Source organism: Protopterus annectens, chromosome 7.part0 (genome assembly GCF_019279795.1).
Source record: "Protopterus annectens isolate FY-2018-M chromosome 7.part0, PAN1.0, whole genome shotgun sequence".
Taxonomy (NCBI): domain Eukaryota; kingdom Metazoa; phylum Chordata; order Ceratodontiformes; family Protopteridae; genus Protopterus; species Protopterus annectens.
Genome location: NC_056739.1, coordinates 523,738,162 through 523,760,215, shown reverse-complemented (window position 1 = coordinate 523,760,215; position 22,054 = coordinate 523,738,162). Strand labels below are relative to the sequence as shown.

Here is a 22,054-nt window from a genome sequence, read left to right as displayed (position 1 = left end):
GCAACAAGGCCTTAATGATCCACAATAGGAATCTATGCTTTGGTAGTATACAAAATCTTCTCCTCCGTACCAAATGTATGACTAAAGTGTGAGTTACACCACATTCTGACTGAGCATCATTAAGATTCTTCCACTACAAACTTCTGTAACCTTATTAAATAATCTCAGCCTTCATTGAATTAAGACCCAGAGAAACACTCCCAGGCCTTAACTACTGTTCTTCTGGCTGCCCATTAAATGAAGTAATGGCCCAATAACATGACCTTCTTTCTACCTACAAAAAAACTAAACAGATTACATCACAAGTTCAAATGCCTTAGGCTAGCTACCTAATATAGGATAAGACTGCATTAGAAACCTATCTGCCAGCTCTCTTAATATACTCAGTTGACCTACCTTCCCTGGCTAAATCAGTTCCCCTGAGAATCCTGAATAAGACCATAAAGCTGTCCTAATCATAAACTGACCTGGTGACAGTGGCCTGCTCTTCCAATATTGGAAAAAAAACTCTTGTTTTACTTGAAACGAATGTCTTCCAAGTCAAGCCACAAGCCAATGGACACAAAAGTAAATCCCTTTCCCTAGCTAAAAACACCTACTGCCTTTTACTAACCTGGATAATTTTAGACTTGGTTAACAATAACAAAACACTTGCAACTGTTGAGATTACCTAACAATTCACTAACCAGAAATGTCCCTGTATACATGAAAATGGCCAGTAATGACCACAAAACATATAGCTCAGAAGAAGTTGCCAAAGCATAAAAACATCTTAACCATACCTCCTAACTGTTCAGATTTTTGACTTATATTTTGGTCTGTTCCTCATAAAATTTGTGGTTTTCTGGATTTTTGTGGCAAATCAGTTAGGAATGAATTCACTAAATAACAAAAGGTATTTGACTTTCAAACTTCATAACCTTCAGAAAATGCATGGTAATACAATACCTTTCATTCTAGCAGCTTTTTAAGTTTATAAGAGCAATATTTAAAAGTTGTCCTTATTTTCTGGGCTTTGTCCTCCCATTATTTTTGGCCTTGTACAGATTTGTCTGTGCTAAAAGGCTGAGAGGTATGCTCTTAACAAAACTCATAAAAATGCTTAATAATGGAATCCTACCAACATCTAACAAACCTCAATCTTTTTCCAGCCTCTCAATGCCCCCACAATGCACCAATGTTTGGTAAAATTGTTGACCCCTACAAATCTAGTACTGCACCTAGAGCTCCCAAATGAACCTCAATTATTATAATTGCTTCTTTTTGCTCCTATCTGTAAACTAAATACCTGGCCAACAATCTCACAGATGATCTCTGCTTAGGCCATGCTTGTCTTCTTGCAAATACATGAAGGAAGACAAAGCTGCAGTATACAATTGTTTGGTAGACTTAAAGCATGATTGCTGCACTAACTAATGTACTACCCCTACCCAACAATCCAGACCATGTCTGTTAGTGGCCAGCTTCTGAAATTTGCAGAATTGAAATTAGAATAAAATGTCACTAAGTACATTAGGACACCCTGATATGTGCCTATCTCATGGCTAGTATTTGGAACTCTCTAGCCTGTCTGAGTTGAAAATCACTCTCCTATTCCTCAGCACCCATTGCTGCACAACTGTGCCACCCTTACACACACACACACACACACACACACACACACACACACACACACACACACACACACACACACACACACACACACACACACCAGTATAAGCTCTAAAATGTAATATTTATTTTCTAATTTGCCAACCAGGTTTCAGGCAAACACTTGTTAAACCATTCATCCTTCAAAACAAACCCAGTACCCAGACCTTCCACTGCATCTGTGTACTATTGCTACTCCTTGGAGGAATCTTATTCTCCTTACTAGAAAGCCACTCCATTGAACTGTTGGGGAAAATCCACCCAAATGGCCATGTCTTACTTGACCATTTTAGGTACCCTGACTCACTGATGCTTACTTCTGTTTCTCCTGAACAGGTTAGCTAAGAGTCTCTTACACACTCTCCCAGAACCTACCACCTAGAATATGAAATTCAGGAAGCCAAGCATGTCCATAACCTTTTCCTGGCTTCATGTCATGTATATTCCAGTTTACCCTTCATCCTAACTAACTTTTCCTGAGGGAGGCATAACACTGCAGTTCTGAATCAGTTTCCAGCCCCCAACAATCTTTCTGCCACCCTTTCTTGATTAACCTTTTCTAGTGGTATCACCTATTCCCAGAACAACTGGACAAAGTAGTGTTGTGGCTGAAATGGGTCAATAGATGAGTGTCCTACCCAGTGAGGAAATAGTTAACAGATAATATAAGTATTGCCTGCTAACCATCACCAACTAGCAAGAAATCACTGTAATACTGCATTGCCCTCAAGCTCTGTACACATGCAGTGTAATGCTGCACTGAACATCTTAAAGGTGGTAAAGAATGCTATATAGCCCATTGAGATGTCAAGATATTACCCACTCCCCCTCGACACATGCCCAAAGCTGTCCAGACTTCTTCTATAGGAGACAGCAGCCAAAACTGCTTCAATATCAGGTTTCACCATCCATGAATCTGAAAAGCTCCTAATAACCTAAACTGTTTAATGTAATGAAGTGTATTATACATTAACCTCCTTGTGGAAGGAAAGATGATAAATGAGGTAGAATTCATCCTGACCATTTTTTTTTTGGGGGGGGGGTCCACTGGTGAAATTCTAAAGCCCTGAGTAGAAAGGACTGAAAAGGTCCAAAGACTCAGATAGCCTGGCCTTCCTAATCTAACAATGCCTGGGCTATGTCTACACTGCTCTTAATCAAAGTCAAGATACTGCACACCTATTTACAATCCTCCCCCCATCTGTTGATTTAATAGAAAAAAACTACCTTTAATACAGTGCAAGATACCTCAGGCCACTACAGTAGTTGCAATGAGCATTAAGTTAGTTTAGACCTGTTAGCTCTGAATCTCAGTTCCAAAAGATGCTGTTGAGTTTTAAATAAGACACCCTACCTACCCACAGCTAGATACCTCACTTCCTATCCTAAACTTTTCCTAACCTGGCCAATCAATGAACAGCACCTATACATCAAGTTAACCACTCCCCCCACATGCATTCCCTCTGTCTCTATAAACAAACTGCGTAGCAACAGCCACAAGCAAGATTCACACCTTCTCAATAAAGCTTGAGTGCAGGGACAAAATATTTTGTAAGCTAACTCCATTTGTATGCAATGGTCAGGATTAAAGGGCGTTGTGAGTGATGAACTACAACCCAAGTGACCAGGTTTTCTTCTTCCATTGTAGATGCCCCTTAAGCAGACTGCTGTGCAATTTAAAACTTATCTAGGTTGGACCTGTGGAGCTTGTCTCACTAAGCCCACTTTCGCCACCACCATCACCACATATAAAGAAAATTTTAGCTCACAACGATTAAACTGATAAGAAAAATCAATAAAATAAAAATATATAAATATAGATATAGATATCAGAAAAAATGTCAAATTTTAACTGGATTCTGCATGAACTACGATTAAAACACATCTTGGATTGTTTTAGGCACTCCTTTCCTGGGCACTTCAGTAGACAGTACAGCACTCCTTCTTTTGAGGTATACCTGACACCTTATATACAGATCTGTTTTATTTTTCATATAAGCACTAATTATATAATTATATAACATCTCTTTCTAAGTACCTCATCTACTTGACCTTCATTGCACTAATTCCATTTCTAGACTCTCTGGACTCTTCCTGGAATACAGTCTTCACAACACTTCAGACACCTGAAAATTAAATCCTGAATACGCATTTAAAGATCTGCACCCAGTGAAACCTTCACATGAGACTTTGGTGCAGCAAGTTAAACAACACATTCTTTTAATTAACACACTCAAATAATGCACTGCTGCAGAAGTCAGTGGTATAGCAAAAAATGATATATATCTGTGTGTGTGCGTGTGTGTGTGTGTGTGTGTGTGTGTGTGTGTGTGTGTGCGTGTGCATGTGCGTGCGTGTGTGTGTGTGTGTGTGTGTGTGTGTGTGTGTGTGTGTGTGTGTGTGTGTCTGTGTGTGTTGGTTTTCCACCTTTTTACATATGCCTGTTTTCAATTAAACTAAACATCTTTCCACTCCCTAGTTGTCTAACTGTGCTACCCTGCTGTGCAGTCATGCAAATCAAAAGCAAGTCAGTAATGCAACCTTAGACTAAGTATATTTAATAATAAATAGTGGGGGGGTTAAGTCACTAAGACACTACAAAAACAGTGAGTATTTATAACTAAAAATGAAGCATTCTAACACCAAATCAGAATGCAGAAGAGTTTGGTTGAGCAGATGGATGGCAGTAAGCTTGTCAACAGGAAGACAATGTAAATCCTGCAAAAAAACAGCTTGCTAAAAATAAAATATTGTTCTGTGTATGATGGAGTGTACAAAATATCATACAGTCAGCAAATGACCCAAGCTAGGACCCATACATTAAACCAATAATGAAATCATTTGAATATATACAAACATATGAATGCGTATAGTCCATTGTGTACATATTAAAGATGCAACACCTACCATCTCTTATACAAAACAAAGAAACAATAGTTATTACCCTGCTTGGGATTCTCTTTGTTTCTGGACATCTTTCTAGAAAGCATCCCCATTCCCAACTGAATACGATGAATCACACCTATGCACACTGATCCTTCTTAAAGGAAAAAATACCACTTCAAAAATGAAGAGGAAAATCTTCAATATTTGAAGCAGAAAACTTGCTAAGGGAATAATGTTTTGCATTTCATTTTGAGCAAGCTTATTTTAAAAACACTAGTCAAAGGGTGATGGATTTTCTGGAATTCCTCCCTTGTGCTAAAAGAACCCATTTCAAAATGAACATTTTCCATATTTGATCTGTGCATCATTGCTTTCCGTAATATTTTTTTGAAGTCATTCAATTACCCAATGGCACTCCAGCTCACATATAAGCAAAAAAAAAAAAAAAAAAAAAAAAAATCAGAAAAGAAAAAATTTGCTTCACTGTTTGGATTTTTCTTAAAATGAACACATATTCTTATAGGTCCATAGATTAGTATTAAGCAAACTGCCTTTATGAGCTGAGCTAATTATCCCAAGTGAGAATCAGACCCTGCACTTTGTGCCTGTAAGGTAAACACCTTAACCACTATACCAACCTCCCTCCCTATATTGGCAGTGGTGGGATTTGATCCCACATCTCTAGACAGACTAGAGTTTTAAACCAGTGTCTTACACCACTTGGTCACACTACCTCATTCGAATATGTACATGTGTTTTCCTTTCCTCAGACAGGAAGTCAGACTAACCAATCAGCAACCAATTCAAGATCATTCATCAAAAAGTGGACAATGGGTGGTAGAACACTCTATATATTTCCTGTCCCAAAACACACACACACACACACTGCTAGATATGAACACTTGCAGTACACTCAATTAAAATTAGCAGTTTTACTTTGTAACCTTTAATTTCTGATAATGATATATAGTTACATTCTGATTATTACTGTGTGTTGTGTGTGTGTGTGTGTGTGTGTGTGTGTGTGTGTGTGTGTGTGTGTGTGTGTGTGTGCACATTTCTGTGTGTGTTTGTTTTGTACAGGAAATATATAGAGTGTTCTATCACCCATTGTCCAACTTCTGATGAATGATCTGGAATTGGTTACTGGACATAGATCTTTGTTTCTGCTTCTTTGCAAAGCCATACTCATATGATTTATCTATAAATGGATCTATTATAATGCATCGAATGTGCACAGTGTTGATGTTCATAATGTCGACATAAAGGCTTTTAAATGACAGAACATGAAACATTGACAGATAGTGCACATGCTCTATAGAATACAAAGTGTTTTTGCAGGGTGAGCTTCCTAAACCACCCATGTGGGAGGATATAACCACTCCCCCACACACATCCTGCTAATTGTGTGCAATAACTTTGCGATACCACAATCCCAGGGGAAAAGAAATATTATTCTACCACAGTTTTGTTGGTCTTGTGCACAAGTTGACCATCTGTTTCTGTCAAACAAATGATGTTGACCAAACACACAATTACATAGTGCATCTTCAATAAGTTATAATAACACACACACACATATCTATATATATGTATATATATATATATATATATATATATATATATATATATATATATATATATATATATATATATATATATATATATATATATATATATATATATATATATATATATATATAGGTCCACTTTTAAATGCCAAAATCTCAGGTTTTAAAAAAACAACCCAAAACACCAAGATTTCAGTATCTCAACATTTAAAAGTGAAAAAAAAAAAACACAAATGAACTAAAATAAAGTGTTTGCAGGGGGGCAAGTGCCCCTGCCTCCCCACACCCCCCTACTTAAATATATCAACTCTGAGATCGCACTACAGTGAAGAGAACGGTAAGTGCAACAGGAGCATTACTGTTGTCTTCACTGTTGCTCAATCTTAGAGTTGGCATATTTAAGTAGGTGGTGTGTGGGGGGTGCAGGAGTGCTTGCCCCCCTGCAAATACTTTATTTAAAGTGTCTGTCTTTTTTTTCCCCACTTTTAAATATCGAGATACCAAAATCTCGATGTTTTGGGCTTGTTTTTTTAAAACTCGAGATTTTGGCATTTCGGCATTTAAAACTGGACCCATATATATATATATATATATATATATATATATATATATATATATATATTGATTGCATGCTCATCTCACCAAATCACAAATGTTATTGAGGTTACCGTTTTCCCGCATTTTTGTGTAAGCATGGAATTAGCAAATAAATGAGATTTGGTAACAGACCAGTTTGTCCAGGTACATCTTCTGGTGGGGGTTTAGTTAGAAGTGGTAATGGGTATTAAGAGGTTAGGGGAAGAAGCTATTTGAGGGAGTGAGGAAAGGGTTAAACAGGAAAGTAGGATGACTGGGAGAAAATGAGGTAAGGGTAGGGAGGGAATTAATAGGTTTTGTGAGAGTGTAACTGGGTAAGAAATCACATTTTGGCATGAACTTGCTATATTGCAGGCTTACGTCCATGATGATGTAGGTACTTTGGTGGACAGGTAGGCCTTAGGTTAATGGTAGTAGGTACAGGTAATGGTTGTATAATGGAAGTTTTTTTTCTCTTGCAAATGCAGTGTTAGGGGGTTTCAGGCTTTGTGCAGTTTAGATTTGTAGAAGGTGTAAGATTTTCTCGCTGCATTTGACGATTGTTCCTGATCAGCTGGTTCTTTGAGTACTATGACTGGATTGCTGTGGCCATTTTGTTGTTTTTGAACTCCCAGAAGTTTGCGATTTTTTTTCTTTTCTTCCTCCTCTTGGCTCCTGGTTTATTTAGTAGTAAATTAGTGTTGGTGTGGAACTGGTTCCCCTCTCAGTTTGACCATTGGTTCTAGGGATTAGTCATTACATCTCCCACAGTTATTGTGTAGGGTTGTGGCCATTACTTAAATTTTAATGGTACCATTTCCTTCTCTGTTGTTTTAAGCAGTTTCATTCATGATTAGACTGGGAGTTGAGATGGCTGCCCTCCTGGTGCAGCCATGGGAGGTAGTGAGCCATGGTTACAGCTCCTGCAGTTGTAATACAAGGTTGTTGTCATTTTATGGTGTTTTTCCCCTCAGCTCATTAGTGGTGATAGCATGCAGCCTTACATAGTGTTTTTCTCTTCAATTAATTAGTGATGATGGTATGTAGCCACACAGTTTTTGTGGCTGTTTTTTCCAGCCGAGCCACGAATGATGATTAGGATGTTTTCAGGCAGCAATGAGGCACCTGTGAGTAACATCTGCTCACCACGCATGTGTGGTGGAGCAGTACTGCATGTTTGTATTGGGACAGTAATGTCTTGTTTGCTTTCCATTATAATTACATATTCTAATTTGGCTATCAAGTTTGTACTGAAGCTCTTACATAGCTACTATGGCCATCCTCATATGTTTTGGAGTACACCTTAGGACTACTTTATTTAGCTTTCATCGCTATCTCTACTCAACCTGCTGTCTTTGATGTTGCCACTAGCACATCTGGTAATCCTCACCACTTAGAAGTTAAGTCTTTGAAGAAAGTTAGCAGTATGATGCTTAGCTATTATGAAGGTTGTATGTAAAGACACTTAAGATCACTTTTGTCCGTGAAATGAAGTTCATCTGATAAGGAAAGAATTCAGTGATCCATTTCAGCCATCCAATGTAAAAAGAATATGATCCGTTTCGGTCATCCGATGTAAAAAAAAAAAAAAAAAAAATACACATAAGATGGCACATGAAAGTTGATTGGGGGAGGCGTGCATTCATGCAACAAATATAATTTGTAATGGAGTGTGGCTTTATTCATAAAACTAAACTCAACAGAGGTGCAGAGTTTAAGCATCCACATTAAGGTAAAAAAAGTGGTATCGCAAGTGGTTTCTATTAAAAAAAAATCATTGTTAGTGGAAATGTCAGATGCTTAAAGTTGGAAACAGAATTGGAAGATGAGGTGGCTCTGGGATGAGGAAAGGTCGGTGAGGCCATCTTATGGGGGGAAATTTGTTGATGAAATCTCAGTAGACTTGACAATTATTCATTTCTTTAGGTTTATAATGTGGATGTGGGAACATCACTTCTTGATGCAGGGAGCCTAGTGCTCGAGTCTTGATTTTCACAGAGTGTTCAGAATTTCGCCTCATATTTTTGGTCTGTTCCTCATAACATTTCTGATTTTTCTGGATTTCTGTGGCAGGTCGGCGAGAATCGGAAAAAAAGAGGGAGCAATCACTAAAGGGAAGAAAATTGTCCCCTCGCTTGCAGGAGATTTACAGTTACCTCATAATTTTACATCTGACACTGTTGTTGGTAAACAATGACAGTGACATTTGTAACATTCTGCTTTTCTGGCACATTAGTAGCATTAATTTGAGACTGATGATGGTAAATAATGACTATAATAGGAGTTTCATATTTCATAACCTTCAGAAAATCATGCTGGTGTGAAATCTGCTTTCTAGGTTTATTTGATACTTGCCCCTAATGTTGGCACCTTTGTCCCATGTTTAAGAGCAGCTTGGTTCAGATTTCTTGTTCTACGAGTTTGAGAGGTATGGTTTGAGATGTATGGCTCGCACACACTTTTACTGTTATTTGCAGTGAGCAGACATGGCTATTGCTCAGATCTAGCAGGATGATCAGATTTTCATGCTTTAAGTCCATTCTTCATTAAGCTTGGGAGGGTTCCCGATTTTCAGTCCTCAGAACTGACAGGTATGTTCAGGCAGATGTTTAGGGGTTGGCATAGTAATAATGTGCTTGCCTCATGGAAACAAGGTAAAGGGTTTGATTCCTATTTATGATTGAGGGTCATTGGGGGTTTCAGAGTCAGTTATTTATGAAGGGGCTGAATTCATAAGTTTTCTATCACTTTCTTTAACAGTTGAGGGAAAGACAAGCATTTAGCAGGAGGGCACAGATAGGGACTCACTTCTAACATTGTTCTTAAAGTTGGGAAAGTGCTTATGTGTTAGGAGTGGGGTAGACAGGCAGTTTTTGGAGTGTGGGGTTGGGGTTTTAAGGAAAAGCATTCCTTGACTTCTAGCAGCATTTCATTGCCGATTGACTGACTAAGAGGCTTTAGGAGTATGTTCATAGCTCTCAACCTTCCATCTACAAAATGAGGAGCATTATCTCTCATAATGTGGAAAAAAGGGGCAAAGTGTGGTACTCTTACTAATGAATTGCTAACAACTTTAACTAAGAAGCTCATTGAATGGTTAAAATGTGATAATTTTATTTGTAGAATAGGCCTTTAATGAATTAATATGATGGTGTTCTATTTACTATTGATATCAGTTAAATTGTGTGCGGGATTACTTGCTGGCATATTCTGGTAGTGCTTGCCTACTGAAATGCTCCTAAGATTGTTTCTGCAAAATTGGTAACTTGGCCCATATAGTGTGGTATTTGATGGTTTATGGTAATCATGAGGTAACCCAGTTATTATGCTATTTAATTAGCAATCATCTGAATGCCTCATTTTAAATGCATGGTTTAGTTACTGCTGTTTGTGTTATAACACCATTTTGCTGCAGTATGTCCCCTTACTGGCTGTGGAAGGATTTGCTGAGGAATAAGACAGTGCTATGTTATTGGGGATAGGGGATGCGAGGGAGTTTTTTGGTGGTGCAGTTGATGAACAAGTTAGGCCCTTGGCAGTGCCTAATGTGGTCATTAAGACATTTATTTTTATGTGTGTGCAGAGGATTTACAGTTTTCTTTTCTTTACAGATGGGGAAGTGCAAAGTTTGCATCAGCTGGTGACCTGAAGGTAGAGTACCCAACAGGTGATAGAGGTCGCTGCAGTGGATGAAGGAAGTGGTTTTTAAAAGGTACTGGATGCTGCTGCAGTGGCTGTTCCTGCTGCTGGAGTGGTGTGTAATGAAGTTAAAGATGGGGAAGCACAGAGTGGGCATCAGTTGGTGGCTGGAAGGAAGTAGATTTGAAATGTGATGGATTCAGCTGGGGTGGACATTCCTGCCACTGGAGTGGTGCACAGTGAGGTTGCAGGTAATCCTACTTTACTCATTAAAGCACATCAGTATGCAGATTGGGAGTAATGTGGGTCAGGTGAGGATGAGGTATGTCAGGGGCAGGAGCAGTTTTGGGGATTGTTATTGGGAGTTTGGGGTTGCTCTCAGATGGTATGGAGTTACAACAATGTGAGATTGTATTGCATTTTATGGGCATGGTAGTTGTGTTTGAATTTTCCTGTGGCAAGACTAGGCAAGAGGTTGTTCAGTAACCATGTTACTTTGAGAGTGTAGCACTGTTCTCCATTGGATTTGGCAGCAGTGAGTGGGACTGTAAGACTAGGTACAGGGTTTGACAGAGCATCCAAGGTATGTTTGTGTGTTGGAATGAGCGAGGAACTGCATACTGTTTGTTTAAACAGAAGCTTAAAGGTCCAAGCAAGAGGGTTACTAGTGGATATAGGCCATGGTTTTTTAAGAAAGAAAAAAAAAATGAGGGGTGAAGGTTTGGGACAAGGGTCGATTATGTCACAGAGCTCATCAGGCTCCTGGATTTTACATATTTGCAAGGGAATGGTTTTGGCTTGTTGGCTGGCAGGATGGAAGGATGTTTGGAGAATGGATGTACAAGATGGAAGAACATTTGGAGGAGGGATGTTACCATTAGTTAGTTTCAGTTTGGCTAGCATTGTAGCTTTAATAGAAGCTGTGGAAAAAACTGTTAATTTTCATTTGGACAGTAGGGTAGTGGTATGAGGCCCAGGTGTTGTCAGGATAGGTGTTAGGTTGGCTTGGAATTATTAGATGTGGTTCAGGATCCCAGGACAGCTGTGGATAGGAAGGTATATGGTAGGGCATTGCAAGATTTTGTTAATTTGTGTTTAGGCTTGGGAGCAAGTTTAGGCAGTTCAGATGGTCAAGGTGGCTTTAGCACTGATTAGTATAGTTGCACAGGTGACAAAGTTATGGGACTTTACTAAATGTGGGATGGTGAGTCATATGTTTGAAGGGTTGGGGTAGGTTTGATAGTGCGAAGACTGACAGACTATGGCTATTGACAAGATAAGTTTTGTTTTGAGGGTTGGCATTGGTAAATGAAGGTTCACTGGGTTACAATTGGAGGGGTATCGGCATTATGGTGGACTGAATTCATTAACAGGGTGGTGCATTGGTCAGCAAATCCTATGTGGTCATTGGATGTTTGCTTTGTAATAGATGGTGGGTATGGTGGGTAAATTAATATTAAACTGATTTGTTGGAAAGGTAGTCTCATTTGGTCATTATTACATCCTTTCGGTAGTTAAAGGATGCTGCAGTCAGGCAGGGTGGCATGTAGTTGGGCTTCCTTTGTTTTGGAAGGTGTTGGGCTTTTTAGTGTTTTGGTGGTACATTTGGCAGGTAATGATCTGGGAATAATTACGAAGCTACTATTGGTAGTTAGGATAAGTGAAGATATGTTTGATTTACAGAGGTTTTATAAGGGTATGGGTATTACTTTAGCTTTGGAGAGGGATCATTGGTTTAATTTCAGCTGCTTAGGCAACTGATTGCTTTATAAGATAGGGTTTTGGCATATTGACAGGGATCTAGTTTGGTTCATCGTGAATAGAGTACACCAAATGATGTTTGGCTTCAACCTTTTTAACGTACAGTTTGGTTTGTTTAGGAAGGTTGTTGGGAGTTTTGGTATGAAGGAGCGGGGACAGCCTAGTCAGCCTGGTGGTCAAGAAGAGGGCCAGGCTTGTCCCTTTTCTGTTCCTCCTCTGGTGCTGGATGTTCATTTTAATGAGTTGGGAAATGCAAGTGAGTGGTTGGACACTGCTTGACAAGTAAAAGTAAGCAAGCGGAGGTAAGGACGCTGCTTATTTGGTTGGATATTTATTTCAATGAGCTGGAAAATGCAAGTGAGCGGTTTGACACTGCTTACTGAGTAAAAGTAAAAGAGCAGAGGTAAGGAGATTCTGCTTACTTGGTTGGATTGTTAATTCAATAAGTGGAAAATGGAAGTGAGCAATGGGGCACTGCTTTATAAGTAAAATAAGTGAGCTGGGGTAAGGATGCTGCTTATTTGGTCAGAGTGAGTGCGATCACTCTGCCCTAAGTTAACAGGTACATGGATGTTTATGCTGTGATTATAAATGAAAATATTAGTTGGTCTATCAAGTTATGTTTATGGAATTTTAATAAAGGTTGCCAAATGTCATTTGGAGTGATGTGTGCTTATTGAGGGAAACCGGGACAACTGGACCTACATAGAAGGTGGAGGGAGGAAAAATTAGTGGTTTTCAGTGACATGAATTCTAATTAATGGCACCTTCTGAAATTTCAGTTGATAAATTGACATTAATCATATATGCATGTGTCTGTGTGTGTGTATGTGTGTGTGTGTATATGTGTGTGTGTGTGTGTGTGTGTGTGTGTGTGTGTGTGTGTGTGTGTGTGTGTGTGTGTTCTTCTATCATATTATGATCTTTTTTGTTGTAACTGTGCCTCAGTATCATTAAGCAGTTAGCATTATTTTTCAGTTTGCTATAACCCACATGATCTTATTATAGATGACACAATGTAATTTTTATAGTTGGAAAATGTTGTTTCCATAATATAGTCAGTGTCCCCATTAGATAATATAGCTAGTTCAAAGTCTTCTTACCTCTTACACTTTATTAGCTTGAAGCTGTTAAGTATACATGTTCTACTGGAGAGCACATCTAAATGATTTGCTTTGTTAAACCCACTTTTTAAGCTGGTATGTCTACAGCCCTTTTAACAAATGTAATCATTTATCATCGATGGTTCACTTCTGAAAACTAGGCTCTGTCTCCAAGCATTCTTTATGAAATAGCAATTCCTTTTGTTAATGCTATAAATGGCTTTCACTCTCCTCCAGTTCACTAACAGACACCACAACATATGAAACTGAGAGTCATGTTTGTGAAAAATAAGACAAAAATGCAATGAGTCTCGATACTCATGTAATGCCATTGTAAGATTTTTATCATATATATATATATATATATATATATATATATATATATATATATATATACAATTCTTATACCTTGGAGGAAGAGAGAGAGGAAATAGATCCTCAGACGTAGTCTGTATATTCTCCTGATAACAGTTTCATTTGCAATTCAAGGGATATTTATGGTCCTTAGGATTTAATTAAGAATCTCCCCCAATCCATTGCTGTTGACCTTCACAGTATCTTGTGAGGTATCAGATTTTACAAAAATAACAGAAGGAAATATAGTAACATTTCACAGACAGAAGGAATGGCATGCTCAGAGACTCTGATCTGAGGTACAGGGGAGAAACAGATATATAGATACAAATACTTTTTATATATATGGAATTTTTGGAGTGAGATTAAAATGAGAAAAGTCCAATCTGAGATAGGGAAAAATGTGATATGTAGGTGGGTTATTCTTTTAGTCAGTAACTGGCCATACAGTGACCAGATGGCAAATTATGAGCATGCCATGAGGATTCATAGTAGATTCAGGTCTGTGCCCCCATATTGCCTGCTAATTTAAAATAATAGCACTGTAACTGTAAGAACTTAAAACATTTTTTAATTCAGCTTTTTACAGTACATTCTTGGTGTGTGTATTTTTTCTTAATAAGGATGTGTATGCATGCATGCATGCATGCATGTATGTATATTGGCATAGGGTTGGGATGCTGCTGAACCTTCTTGCAATATGTTTTCAATACCTGTGTGTTTAAAACATTATTATGTCTACTTTAAAGCCAATGTCAGAAGATCTAAGCTTTTTGCATCCTGCACCATTAATATTTAAAGTGCTGAAGCAGGAAGATAATCAATTGACTTGATAGTAAACCGTACTATTAAATAACAACCTATAATGAAGTGGTAAAATTAACAAACTTCAAGCAGTATTTGTAGGAATGTATGCTGTCCCTCAACTTTAGGGCCAGTGGTTTTTAATCACTTACTCATATATCACAGTTATTTATTTCATTGTTGCTCTACAATATTGTCTCATATTCCCAGTTACTCATATCATTTCTGGATTCATAAGGGTGTAGGCTAGCATTGCTCAAACTGTAATATGCTCGAGAGGGATCAGACATACTGTCCTCAGATAAAAAAATGGGATAGATTTTATGGCTCATCTACCTGCAGTTGGGGTGGAGTTCCTTAAGTGTCAATATCCTGAAGAAAAAATGCTGAGGAACATAACTTCAGTTTCTATTTTACATAGGAAACCATTGCCTGTGCATTTTCTAATTATGCACCAGCAATGACTTATGTGTTTTGGGAGATTTCTCCCTTCTTTGAGTTTGTGACTGTCGAGTTCATATATATATACAAATTCGAAGAGTAGGGAAGGGGTGACAGTGGAAGGCTTGCCCTTCTGAAAATAAAACATTATTTTGTCATCTTCTTGTGAGTTGGACATTATTTATTATTACTTCTAATCCTCAGGATTTTGGAAATCAACATTTCATAGTAAAAACAAACTTACACTGCATGTCATTGACTCTTCTTTCTTTGAGGTGTATTGACCTTGTTGCACAAATGTTAAAATAAAAAAGTTCGAGTGAAGCAAGTATTGCAGTTCTAGTGCAGTGACGTATACATATTGTTGCTCTTGCAGTAGAGTGCACATACCAGACCTCATGATCATGTACTGTATTACTTTTGCTCCTGGCCTCTGCCACCTTTCAGTAATGCAAATGACTAGGCCACCTCCTTTCCTTCTTTCCTGCAGGACTGTTGACCTTGTCCTGGCCTGCACTCCCATTCCTCAGCACACTCATTCAACATTCTGCTGCTACTTGATCAAGGCTACTGTAGCTCATAATTATGATTCGATGCATGTGCACAGTGGAACTAATAAAGGCATGGAATTTACACAATGCATTAGATTCTACAGAAAAGATGGATTATGGAATTTGAACAACTCAGTAGTTTCCGATCACAAGAAAATAAAAGGGTATGGCTGTTTTATAGATTGAGAAATTCCTAAATTATTTATCTTAAGTGAGTAAAATCCTGCCTTCAGAAATCTGATCATCTGCATTGCAATTAATTTAGTTGTAAATAAAAGCAAAATAAACACATTGCAACAAGTGGTATGCGTACAGTGATCGGAAATTTCCTCTGTTTTCATATCTTAATTTTGATAATTTCTCAAGTAAAAGAAAATTTGTCTTTGCTTCTCGAAAATTGCTTATATCATTATGCACCAACATATACACATATATTGAGTTGTTCATAAATATCTCATCATATCCTGATAACTATCAATAAAGAGGGAAAACGTTCTCTATAATGTTTCATAGTTAGCAGTTTAACATCATATTGGTATGGTGAAATCCATTTATTTAACGACTTGGACAATATTGTAGAACTACTGCAGTAAAAACATAAGTAGTGTATTTCCTTCTGTACCAATAACCACTTATTATTAGCTAATTTATTTAAATGTAAATAAATAGTAACCATTCATAATCATCTGACAAGAGTTTAATATCAATCTGGTAGAAAAGGATAATTAAATAACTAGTATTAGTAATGGGAAATTTTGTGTTGCTGTCATTTGCTTATTATGACATTTCTGAGAAGCTGCTTTCTTTGGATACTGCATGCAGCAAAATAAAAGTATGTATGCTCCATTTTCCAGACACTTCTCATCTTATTGCATGTTCTATTATTATCAAGTGAAATTTACAAAAATATTTTTAGAATATCTATAAACAGTAAAGAAGGGTTTGAATATATCTTTTGTTAAACAATTGCATAGACACATTTCCATAAATTTTGCATGATGTGTAATAATACAATGTTCAAAAATTATGGGAATATTTCGAAAAATAGCACTTATTGCTAATGTATGTGTTTTCACTAATGCAGGGCAACCTTTTATATTACCTTGCCTTTTATAGAATGTTTGTGACTTCATTTAATATTTACTTCATTATTCTTGCGGAAAAATGAAACTTCCACTTGACAGTGGCATATTGTTCTGTAGAAATTGGATGTGTTATTTCTAAACAGTTACATGAAAGTTCTCACTGTCTCTATTCTGTGTGTAAACAATCCAGATACAAGAAGAATAGATGTATGGAGACATGGATATTGACATAGAAGATTCTAAATTATATTCTACATGGATAAGTGTTAAGTAGCTGTATGCCAAGGGAATGAATAAAGAAAAACATGAAAAATTCAAGACAGCTCCTTAACAAAATTATCTCTTTTATACTAAGTCTATATTTTACTGATATTAAGGAGTATTCTAATTAAAAAAAAATCATACAGAGAGGTAGGCTTCATATAATGTCAAAATGTCAGAGAAAATATGCACATAAAATATAACCTGATTAATCATGTTGCTATAATTATATAAGCCAAATTGTTCCAAAAACTGATTTGAAGTACAGTGGTTTCTTTAGTACCAACATTTCAGATAAGTCTTAACTTTTTTATTTGAAATAATGACAACAGTTGGAAATACAGATGCATAACACACTGAAAAAAAATGTCGAACATCTGAAACAAGTGGATGAATACGTTTGGATATTGAGATTTGGTAAAGAAAAATTGTGTTCTCAAACCCAACAAATATAATGTACAGTGAAGCTAAAATGACTACAACTTTTGCTGCCCTTATCTCTGCGGTGTTCTTGCTGCGAGTTCTTAAGTCACTTCGTATATTTGTTACTTGCTTATTGTGCATAAACAACATGAGCACTATAGTTGCACTAACAGTCATCATTAGAAATACAAATATAAAATCACGCACAAACAAAGAAAATGTGGTAGCCATAAAAGTCAAATAATCAGAGAAAGTGATTGCACAATATCCAAAATAGAATGTGTATTCAAGATCTGTAGAATTTAATATTGATACTGTGTGTATGAGTGGACTGACTTCTGTCAGCATATTTAGCAATAATATAAAAAAAAAAGCAATTATTGTATATTGTGTTAATTTACGTTTCAAAACAAACAGCCGGGATGTAGTAGGAGAAAGAATTATGCACTGAATACAAACCAGAATGGAGGTCACACAGATTGCCATTCCACGTGATGTCCTTGCTAAATACAAAAGAACTTTACATCCATCATCACTGTATAAATGTTTAAAACCGAAAACTGCTAACATTGTTACGGGAAACCCTCTTGTCATAATTAATACTAAGTTTATTACAGCAATTGTAGATACTATAATTTCTGTTAACAGTAAAGGAAATCCAGAAAATGATACAAAGATAAATGCAGAGAGAATTATCAAATTACCAGGAATTCCAGTTATTACCAATACACAAAACACTGTCCCTTTAATGATATCATACAGTTCCATAGTTATCAGATTCAGCTGTACCTGGAATAAGAAAAGAATGTTGATTAGATTATTGAACAATTTTTAATGAGAAACATAAAGCAATCTGCATAGTAATCATAATTACATTATGTCAGTTTCATGGCTATTGTAATTATATAGTACAAGGACACTACTAAATTAAATTGAAGCAGATTTTAATTTTATTACAGGATTTGTTCTAGTTATACTGTTTCCAGAAATTGTGTTACATAAAAAAAATAGTATATTAGAAAGAGAACATGAAGGCAGCCTGGAATTTGCTGAATATTTACTATATTGGTTAGTGATAGCTATTATTGTGCCATCTGCATGAAAAAAAAAAAAAACACTTATCGAGATCAGTCACCTGAATAGCATTTGACAGAACTTGGGAAGGTATGATGGGGAGGCAATGAATAACCAACAGCCCATTTGCTCACAGGGTCCCACATTCTTTAGAGATGCATATGCCACCACTACACGTTTTTTAGAGATTTACATTAACTGGAGGGATGGATGGGTCTGCAAATAATAGTCACCTACAAGGCATTCAACCATATGCTAATTTGCTCCATTCAGTGATAGGGTGGCTTTGTTATTCATGATGTAGTTTCATAGCTATGTTGGTTTCCTCTGATGTATATAGCCAGTCTATCTAAATTGTGTGTTCTTTTCTCAATATCTATAACACATCTTAGTCTATCTAGATATCTGACTTTCGATGCATCTTTTTTCTGCCCATTTATGTTCATAAATAGGCATTTACACCACCTTTTGGATTTGTTTCATTCATCATCTGTCCTTCTTATTATCAGCATATGCATTTGTATTTGTGCATCCATTTTTACTCAGTTGCTAAAAAATAAATTAATATTTTGTTGGACAATTTTTTGGATACTGCATGTCATGATTAATAATTAACTGATATAAAAACAATAGTTTTAACCTAGACTAAGCATAACTAGATTATGCTACAAAAATAAATGTATAAAAATATATTGTTGACTTTCCAGCTGCCACTCCCACACAATTCAATACCTTGATATGGTTTCATAAATGTTATACATGTACACATTATGAAATAAATACCAGTTATGTACTTCTGTCAGTTTTTATTGAGTGTTTTTTTTTTTTTTTGCTTCTCTTCTCATTTCCTGTCTTTTCATCAAGTATCTAATATGTTTAAAGATATCCTTGTTAGGAAATACATTAAAAATAACATGAGGTTTTAAAGATAAAAAAAAAAGTACCTATAGTTATCAATAATACAGTTATGGACTTAGTCATGCTCTATATTCTAAAACTCCAGGTTTGTACATCTTCTAGATCACACTTTAAATCCAGATTAATTATATTCAAGTTTCTTTGTACAGAATCTCTAAAAAGGGCAATCTGTAGCCTACATGCATATTTTTTCAACCAATGTTTGAGACATTCTGCTTGCTATACTTTTATATCTTATTTACTTACTTTTGCAAAAAGAACTATATAGCATGTGTATGAAAAGATGTATTAGCAGTCATGGTAGTGGAATGATTAGTGTATTGAAATATGCAACTGAATGAGTAATCGTTCATTCGTTTTATAGTAGAACATCATTTTTAAAATGTATTAGTGCAATTAAATGACCAGATGCACCAAAGCTTACAGTATATTGCAGTTGTGATGATGGCGAAATAGTCATTCATTTTCACTTTCAGCAAAAAATGATTAGCTGACTGACAAAGTAATAGGCTATCAGAATCACCTTTATTAACAATGTAGCCATGACATGTCAAGGAAAGCGACTCCAGACTTATAGATGAACTCTAAAATATTACAAAATACTATCTATATTTCTTAAGTGTAATACAGAAATTCAAAGACATAATTGTACTGCAGCATTGCTGAACCCACAGATATTGTTTTATGTTTGCATATATTAAAAAAGGGTTGTTTATTGTTATACTTGTCAGTGCCATAGAAAACTTTGCCTTGTATATCACTAGTTTTGTAAGAATACTAGCACAAATAGGTAGACCATCATAATATACATTAATGTTAGTGTCTTAACTTTCTACTATAAGAGATACATGCAACATGTTATGTTTTTAGTACGGCTGCATCTGAGAAAGGCATGATACATTTTTGTACTAGACTAAACATCTAGAAGAAGTTTCATTCCATGGTTTCAGCACTTTACTAAATATAGTTATTTCCATGTATTGCAAATGAAGATAGCATGCCTGCTACTATCTGCAATAATTCATTATGAATAATATTTCTTAAACATAAACATTTCTGGTAAGAGCTGATAAGAAAAATGAAGTCAAATAGTATAAGCATTGACATTTTACTCTTACATTCACAATCACTTGACCTTAATACCATCACTTGTTACTACATTTTTGAATGACACAAATGAATAATGTTACCAAAATTTTATAAAACTTATTCTTACAAGTTTTTATTGAAATTCACTTTGTGTTGTATACTCAGTGTACATAAACATAATACATTTAGATATTAGATTCATACTAGGATGGAAAGTAATGACAAAGGTGCACATTGTATTCATACCTTTCAGCTGGTCTAGTATTCATGAATGCTGTATTTTTAAATTTTTTCCAAACACAGCAAGTTACAAGCTGAAACCATGCAGCTAGCTTCATTAAGGAGCAATCCAATGTAAGCCAGAATCAGAATGAATGATTTGTTCTTTACATATACAGAAAGTGTCTGATGTTTTTTACAAATTAACTGTCCAGAAGTGCATAATAAGCATTTGCTGTATATTGACAACTGACACATTAATAGTATAACGCCGGGTAAAAGTTAGTTTGAATAAACTGCAGATAAGCTTCTCTCAGTTGAAAATTCTAACTATGTAGCATATCCTTTCTGATCTTATAAAGTACCTTTTTATAATTGTTCTTTCTATATATACATATTGTTACACAAATGAAAACCATACGAGATGTATTCCCATAATAATTAAAAAAACCCTAAGAGATGCTTAATATGCTAAAACACAGATAACTCACATATGATGTAGTACTGCAATCCATAAGAGAGTTATTCCCATAATAATTAGCACCCCTTAAGAGATGTGTAATATGCTCAAACACACATAGTGTACATATAATTTAGTACAGTAATCAGAGAAATCTATTTTAGTTAAGCCTAAAAAAAACTAAATTCTTGCCTGTGTTGACTTTTAAAAGTAATCTTTATTGAAACAAACAAATCTCCAAAGTGAACAAGTAAATAATTTTGAAAGAAAAACATAGAAAATAAAATAAAATGAACAGAGAAAGGGAGGCAGCTGCAGTATCTACTTACCTGTGCTTTACACTGTATCATGTGTAAAGTTTTCAAAATATACTCAGTGACGTGTAATCTAAAACAAGAAAAAATAAAAATATCAACGATTCCAGGCAGAGATTTTACTCCCTTCATTCTTTCATTGTTTACAGTTAATTGCTACGCTCTAACTGAATTATAAGATGATATTTGATTGAGTCCCAATGCTATAAAAAGGTGTAGCAATACTGGGTTATATTTTCCATTTGTCATACTCGCTTCCTGTATCCCTTTTAGACTGGCCACAATATGCTTCCACAATTAAATGTTAAATATAAGATGGTGAATTACAATTTTGTATGCCAACTTAAAATGCCTTTGGTAATGTTGTGGCTTCTTCTAGCAATTTCTAAAGCCAAAAAACAGTATATGATATAAGAATGGCACTGAGCATGTTGCTGCAGGTATTGCAATGATACAAATTGTTTGTCTAAATGGACACATCCAGTACACAAGCATATAATCTGCTTTACTCTGGCCACATATCCAGCTGCTATGTGATCCCATTCACCTAGTTGCTTATGAGATAATTGCCATATATGGGTTCTTTTAAACTGAAGAATGATAGGACTTGTGCAGTATTACATTTTTACCATCTGAGGGTTTTTCCTACTCATGTTGTATGGTGCCTTTTTTTCCCATTTAAACTCGATATATGCAAAAATGTTTCCCTAAAAAGAGGGTATTCTTTTATACAGAGTAGATATTCCACCCATGGCTAATTATTGGTTGAGTGCCACGTTACTATATTCGGTTTTGATATGTATATTTGCAGTTTTGATATAGTTAGTCAAATTCCCCATTTAGAAATATTACAACCACTGCAGTTGCTTTTTTTT

At 36.0% G+C, this 22,054-nt stretch overlaps 1 protein-coding gene across 1 annotated transcript; it reads right to left on the bottom strand.

Moving 5' to 3' along the window:
- Positions 1-16,958: 16,958 nt before the first annotated feature.
- LOC122806018 (olfactory receptor class A-like protein 1) lies at positions 16,959-17,675 on the bottom strand. Its single transcript, XM_044076258.1, has one exon. The coding sequence runs from the start codon at positions 17,673-17,675 to the stop codon at positions 16,959-16,961; it is 717 nt and encodes a 238-aa protein (XP_043932193.1).
- Positions 17,676-22,054: the final 4,379 nt, after the last annotated feature.